At 26.8% G+C, this 7807-nt stretch overlaps 1 protein-coding gene across 1 annotated transcript in view; it reads left to right on the plus strand.

The window, feature by feature from the left end:
• LOC111619153 (fat-like cadherin-related tumor suppressor homolog) overlaps nucleotides 1-7807 on the plus strand; it is a gene marked incomplete at its 5' end in the record, with an annotated part of 165933 nt that overhangs the window by 141626 nt on the left and 16500 nt on the right. The window contains 2 exons of the mRNA XM_023360827.1: nucleotides 1682-1845; nucleotides 6450-6772. Coding sequence (XP_023216595.1) covers nucleotides 1682-1845; nucleotides 6450-6772 — 487 coding nt within the window. The remainder of the gene's footprint in view (nucleotides 1-1681; nucleotides 1846-6449; nucleotides 6773-7807) is intronic.

Consider the following 7807-nt stretch of genomic DNA (forward strand, 5'->3'; position numbering starts at 1 on the left):
ATTAATAAGTGCCTACTATTTCAATTCACATACTTTGCACAAAGGACAAGGGCCTCACAATGGATAAGGCCGCCGCTGCCAAAGTGTATGTGCCACTTTGGGAGAAATCATCTGGCATGTAACGTATCATATCATTTCAATTTATCATCTGTTATTTTCAATCATCCTTGCGGTTTATTAACTAATCATTCTTTTTTCAATCAACTTTTCTACATTTATTCTAATTAAAGCACATTCGTTTAATTTATTTAAATATCTTTATTTGAAGTATAAAACTTTGGCATGCATAAATATCTTTAAAGCTAAGTATGCTTACTATATGGCATGCAGGCACAAAAAGGTTTGCCACCCCTAGTCTAGACCTTTGTTCACTGGACACATGGATTTATTGTAAAATACATAAAGTAAAAATACATCTGAGGCTCTCAATAGTATGAAAGTCATAAAAAACTCACAGAGGACTGCAGGCTATGTGTGCTTACAGTAGATTATTGTTTTACCACTTCTCAGTTATAGTTTTTCATTTTAATGACTGTAAAAAATTATAGAAAACTTATACTAGAGATGTATTATGAATTTGCATTTTTTGATAATAATAAATATAAATGTTATTGTATACCTTTAACAGCATGCACCAATGCTAAATAAAGCAACAGTTTTTAACATTTACCATAACTATGTATTAGCATTACTTTTTGTTTAATTATTTACTATCAGAAGAGTTCATAACCTAGTGCTCAGGATCTTTTGTTCCCTCTGCCTCTGTTACATATCTGATTATTTATGAAGTGTCATATTTTTCTGTTTACTATTTTAGTGTAGTATTATATGTAAGATGCCAACTGTTTGAAAATATTCTGAGAAACGACTAAGGAGTGGTTTTTTAACTCATCCATTCTTTCCCACTAGTTTACATTTTTATTATTTTTCATTTTTTTTTACAATCGTATTCTGTCCTATGGGCACTAAGGAGACTTTTTCAAGCCCACAATTGCCAGCAGAATGGTGAGAAAGACAGTTTCTTTATATATCTGGAACAGACTGCCCATGAAAAATTCCTAGGAGTACTCAACCAGATTTGATCCCTGGTACCCAAAGCAATAGACTGAGGTCTTAACTGCCTCTGCCATCTAGCTGTTCATCATCATCATCATCATCAAGGGAAAGAAAAAATGTTTCTGAATTTAATTGTATGTTTTCTTTTGCTCATCACTTTTTCAAGGTTTTTTCACACTGTGTTTGGAATTTTTTACTCTGAAAGTTGGCATCCTAATTATATGTAGTAATATAAATTGTTTTTCCAGGTATAGAATTTTAAATTGATTTATAACATTGAATCTATGGAAAATCAGAGTGCTATTTACATCTTTAATGATACTTTATCAGGAATTAATTAAGTTATTAAAGTGAAATCTACTATATTCATTATTGATTTGATAACTTTTATATTTGTATTTTTATTAATATATTATGAAACTAATTTTATGCAAAACTTTTAGAATTTTTATTTTTAAAACATTTAAAAATATTTAAAATATTAAACAATTTGTATATAATTAATGTGAAAATTTGCTAATAATAATTAATGCTTCTAAAAATTTTTTAAAGTATAAATATTATTATATTACGATATAAAAACACTCGTAATAAATATTTAACAGACTGTTTTCGATCTTAACAGCTTCACATCGATGTCATGGATATTAATGATCATCATCCCGAATTCAACGAAAAGATGTATGTTGTTGACATATCAGAAAATATATCAGTCGGCACCGAAATTCTTCAGCTGGTTGCTACAGATCGAGATAAAGATAAACGTCTATTTTACAGTATACATAATAGGTATGTTTATAGTTTATCATAATATAGTTATAAAATTCCTATGAATATTTATTTATTATTATTTATTGTTTTAATATTTTAATTTCAACAACTAACATAATTGATTATAATTAATTATAATCCTAATCCTAATGAATAATGTTAATAAATTATATACATAATCCAGAAAGATAGGGATAATATTCTTTATCCTTAATCAAAAAAGCTGTAATAAATATAACTTTATTAACATTTGTTTGACTGAATTTATTACAAAATTTTGTAATGTGTATAAGAGTTTTTTATAAAATTAATTTAAAATTTTTTATGGTTAAATGTATATATCTCAGTAATATATACATGATCTTCCAAAAAAATGCTACCATTTTAAGTTATTTTAATTATACAATTATTATCTGAGAATGTTGTAATATATTGATACATTAAAATATTGGAAAATGTCACATTTTTCCATTGCAATTTCTTAATGTACTGTACAAGTCCTGTCATACAGCACATATCCAACAATATTCAAATTCTTCCTATCATATCCATTGTCACTCCTTCCACAGCAGCCACAATTCTACAACTGCTGATTACCCATGTTGCACAATAATGAGCGATTCAGACTTTGCAAACTGGAGAACACAAAACATCTTCTCTATTGCAAAGTTGCCATTTTTGTTTATTGTGCTTCTTAGAGGTAATAGACAAGACATTTGAATGCAAGTGGGAGATAAAACTTGGACAGTTACCCTGTTAAGTAGTGTGTGTTGCATTCTTCTCAGATAATAGTTAACATAATTACTGTAATTTGAAATGGTAGCATTCTTTTTTGGAAGACCCTGTATATATGAATTATAAGAATATATTTATAAATGTTAAATTATATAAAATTTACAAAGATTTTTTTCTCTTTCGAAATAAATTACTTTACTTCTATCAATAAAGAATAAAATATATTCAGCAGAAATCTAATCTTTTCTGAATAATGTTCATTAATTATAAAATTATACACAGAAATTATTATAAACAAATTTGTAACTTTTAAAATTTTTTTTTTTTAATTCTTAAATAAGTCTGCATCAATATATTATAAATTATATAAAATCCTTTTAAATTTCTAAGACAGAAGCACAAATGACAAAATCTTTAGGACAAAAACCCGAAAATCCTTTTCAATTAATTATTACATATTTAAAAAAGATTAAAATATAATCATACCAAAATTACTTGTATATTTTTTTAATTATATACAAATTATAGTTATTTAAATTCAATATTTATGAAACCATAAAATTATAAACTTTTCAATTATATATGTAGTTGCTTATATAATTTGCATAGATTTATGAAAGAGAGATTTTAATAATAAATATATCTTTAATATCTTAATAAAATATAATAAACATTACAAAGTTATAACACAGTTATAATAATAAAGAGATATTTGTTGTTCTGCTAATGAGGTTTTGTATACATGTTCATTGCAGTTTAGTCTTTGGGATTTTACCATTTCAGTTTCTGTACAGCCACAATAAAAGTTATGTGGAAACTAAACCAGTTGATGTAAAATTCAATAGTTTACAATGTAAAAGATTTTATAATCCAATCTTACTAAATTATTATATACAACTAACATTTTCAATCATTTTTAAATTTATATTTAAACTAGCTGTTACCCGTGATTTTGCTTGCATGGATTTTGCAAGCAAACCCCATTTATATTCAGTATTTCAACAACCATAGTAATTGTTATATAACACCTACCACTGAATATGATGAGAATTGCTCAGAATCAAACAAACTGTTTTCAATTTGATCAATTTTCTGGAATGTTTACAATCGTTCTATAATCAAACCAATATGCAATAACAAATTCGAATTTAAAACGGTTCGAANATCTGAGAATGTTGTAATATATTGATACATTAAAATATTGGAAAATGTCACATTTTTCCATTGCAATTTCTTAATGTACTGTACAAGTCCTGTCATACAGCACATATCCAACAATATTCAAATTCTTCCTATCATATCCATTGTCACTCCTTCCACAGCAGCCACAATTCTACAACTGCTGATTACCCATGTTGCACAATAATGAGCGATTCAGACTTTGCAAACTGGAGAACACAAAACATCTTCTCTATTGCAAAGTTGCCATTTTTGTTTATTGTGCTTCTTAGAGGTAATAGACAAGACATTTGAATGCAAGTGGGAGATAAAACTTGGACAGTTACCCTGTTAAGTAGTGTGTGTTGCATTCTTCTCAGATAATAGTTAACATAATTACTGTAATTTGAAATGGTAGCATTCTTTTTTGGAAGACCCTGTATATATGAATTATAAGAATTAACCTTGTAGAAAGAAGTGGACACAATTCTGAAATACAAAAAAATTATATTATTTTACACTTATATTTTTGGTTTTGTACTATATATTTTCCTGTTTAAATGGTATTTATGGTAATTTGCTCTAGGCTGTGGGCCTGGAACAGATTATCTCTATCTCTAAATACATATACTTCAATACATGCTAGAACAGATGCTATAACAAACAAGATTCTAGAACCATTTGTTCTAGCACAACCCTCTGTATATTTTATAGAAAATAAGCAAAATTAATTTTAAATTTTACTACTAAATTATAAAATGAATCTAACATTTTTTTCAAGAGATGCTGTCTTAAAATGTTCATCAATAAAATGAGCTCCAGATAATAATTCTTCAAAATTATCCATTCCTGAATAAAATAAAAGATAACACTTTAATTAATTATATATAAGAAAAATTTAAGAACTTCAAATTTATCATATAATGTTTTATAAAAATGCCAATTTTTTTACACAAAATTTATACAATTCAAGGTGTTATATAAAGAATTATGATACTACTGTCTGACTACAGATCCCGGAGCCCTATTTGGCAGATTTCCAGGAATGGTCTGTTTCCATGCTGGATGAGAAAAATGGAACAAATGCAAATCAGTGCTCATTGTTCAGCATTGTTGTTGAGCTATAGTTTACCATTTTTCTTTCTATACAATAGTGTACATTTGTATTGAATTAATTTGATTATAGATCCAACATCTTCACATGTTTAGGTAACAAACAATTTTGAGGTCAAAGCAGGTGCATTATTCATAATGTGCTTATTATTATTTGCAAGCAATTTAGCCAAATTAATAAGTATAGATTCTGAAGGGTAAATTGTTAATACAATAACTATTAATTGAGTTCTAATTTTATTTATGAATTTGTTTACCAAAGTAAACTAACTTATTTCTGAAGTAACTGCTCTATTTTCATAATAGACTGTCTTTTTTGTCCATGCACAATAATGTCTGGGCTCTCTTCATCTGTGGCCTGATAGTATATATCATTAATAATTAAAGTTTATTATTATTAATTTAAAATTAGAGCCATACAAGTTAAATTAATATTAGATGCATTTAATTTATGCTTATATATATATATATATATATACTGCATATATTTTTAATCTTATATATACACATTATTATTATGTGTACACAAGTATTCTCAGAGGAATCTTTACTAATTAAACATTACTTTTATTTGTAGAGACTTTAAAAAATAATATAATGGCAGATATAAGTATTAATATATAGAAAAACATTTTTGCAAAAGCTAATAACAAATACTGATTTTCAATTCCTACATGATATGTAACAATGGGATTTTTCTTTTCTTGCCCAATATAATTTCTATACTTATTATTCACATTACATATATATTATTATTCACATTACAGCATAATTTCAATATTTAATTTATTAGAATCTTGTATAAGAAATAAATCTTCCATAGTAAAAAGTAANAATGTTATTATATTTTCCAAGTATTTAAAATTATTGAAAATATAATAATCTGTGCTGGATTATAAAAAAGTTTTGATACTAAAGTTTTGAACCTTTATATCAAAAGAAGTCAAACGATTAAATCTACTATTGGCCAAAAGTATTACAACAGTTGCAACTTCATTACTTTTCATGAAAGTGTTTATTTTTTTCCTGCTTGCCTATTTAAATTCATTAAGCAATTGCTTTGCACAATTCCTTTGCTGAGGAAATTGTTATTAAGGTATGGTTTTATGAAATCACTATTGATTTATGCTAGATAATATTCTATGACTTAGAGAGTGGCAACAATTATTATGATTATGAATGAAGATAGGACAATTAAATGCTAATTTATTTTGTATGTAAGAAACAGGTCTAACTGAAGTTCCTCTTTCTGGAAGCAGTTGTTGCATGCTTCAATGCTATTTCCTTTTATATGAAATTTGTATACAGTAAAGTATGTAATAATATCAAAAAAAAACTATTCTTTTAGTATTACTAATAAAGTAATTCATGTGTAGTATACCCAATTAGTTTTTTTTTTGTATGAAAACATAAACCGTGTTACTGTGATTTTATTCCATAACTCAAAACCAGGCTGAAAAAAGCTAAATTATCATTTTTTGCCATTTTTGTATTATTTAATTGATATATTATCATTGTTTTTGTCTATTGAAAATTTTTCACTTACAGCAATAAATGATATAAGTTTAAAATACAACTTTATATAGAAACATTATTTATGTTCATTTTTATTTCAGTGCTAATCCTCATAGTGTTCGAAAATTTCGGGTGGATTCAACTCAAGGAATTGTTTCAATTGCTCAACCATTAGATCACGAAGTTACACTCCAACATATTTTGACAGTCATGGTAAAAGATAATGGTACACCATCTAAACAGAGTTTTGCACGTGTGATTATAAATGTACTTGATCACAATGATCATACACCGGAATTTCTGACATCTATGATCGAAGGACAAATTTTTGAAACTGCAACAATTGGTACATCAGTTGTTCAGGTTTTAGCCATTGATCGAGATAAGGGAAAGAATGCACAAATATCATATTCAATTGTATCTGGTAATTATGATTTTAATAACTTTACGTATATAAAAGCTTTATGATAATCAGTGAGAGTAATTCTGTGGCTTGAAAGAATATGGGTCAGTTGCCTTTGACATTGGCCCATATTCTTCCGAGCCATAAAAGTATCATTTAGATTAAAAATAAATTATTAAATTTATACAATTCATAAATTTCTTTATATATATGTGATACAATACATGAAAAGTTATCCTAACTGTAAGTCAAAAAAGTAAATTTTGCTGTAGAGTAAAAATTGCAATCAAAGACAAAATTGTAGATATTTCAGGTTTCAATGCCATTATTATTCCTTTAGCTAGGTGTTAGTACAAATTCAGTAATTAAGTTCCTTTATATGAATGTAATTTTATAACTTTTTTAATGCAAATTTGAAGAAAACTTTTAAAGCCATTTTTCTCAGAATTATTATTTTACAAACTTAATTTTCAAAACTGTATCTTACTGAATTTTTAACCAATCAAACCTTTCTTTTAAATACTCCTCTTAGTCTAGAATACGATGCACTTGAAAAATGTAAATTGATTTTTCTGACCTAAGGAGCCTTTTCATATCAGATATATCGCATCATATATACATGAATGAACAGAATTAAAATCCACCTGTTAAAACACACTACTGTATATCAAGGTCATGCACACCAGGAGGTTTTTGGTAGTTTAACACCTTCCATTTGGGAAGAATTGGACTATGTTAATAAAGTAATACATTGTATATAGCTTATATATAACATATTTACAATTAATTTATTGAAACTGCTTTGTTCTAATGCTTATACATTTCAGAAAACAGAGGTTCAAATATATTTTAAAATACAGGGTAGGTCAAAAGTAGGTATACAGTTAGAAGCCAGTAAGTGTATACAGGTATACCTCGACTTACGTCGTTTCGAGTTACGTCGTTCCCGATTATACGTCGTTTGTCAAAAAAGTATACGGAAAAATAAAAATCAAGTTTAAGTCATTTTATTCGACTTTACGTCTGTCCGCCACAAATATTGAAGTCGTAATATCA

The sequence above is a fragment of the Centruroides sculpturatus genome, unplaced genomic scaffold, assembly GCF_000671375.1.
Source record: "Centruroides sculpturatus isolate CEXI.00-Female unplaced genomic scaffold, Cexi_2.0 scaffold79, whole genome shotgun sequence".
In the NCBI taxonomy this organism is placed as follows: domain Eukaryota; kingdom Metazoa; phylum Arthropoda; class Arachnida; order Scorpiones; family Buthidae; genus Centruroides; species Centruroides sculpturatus.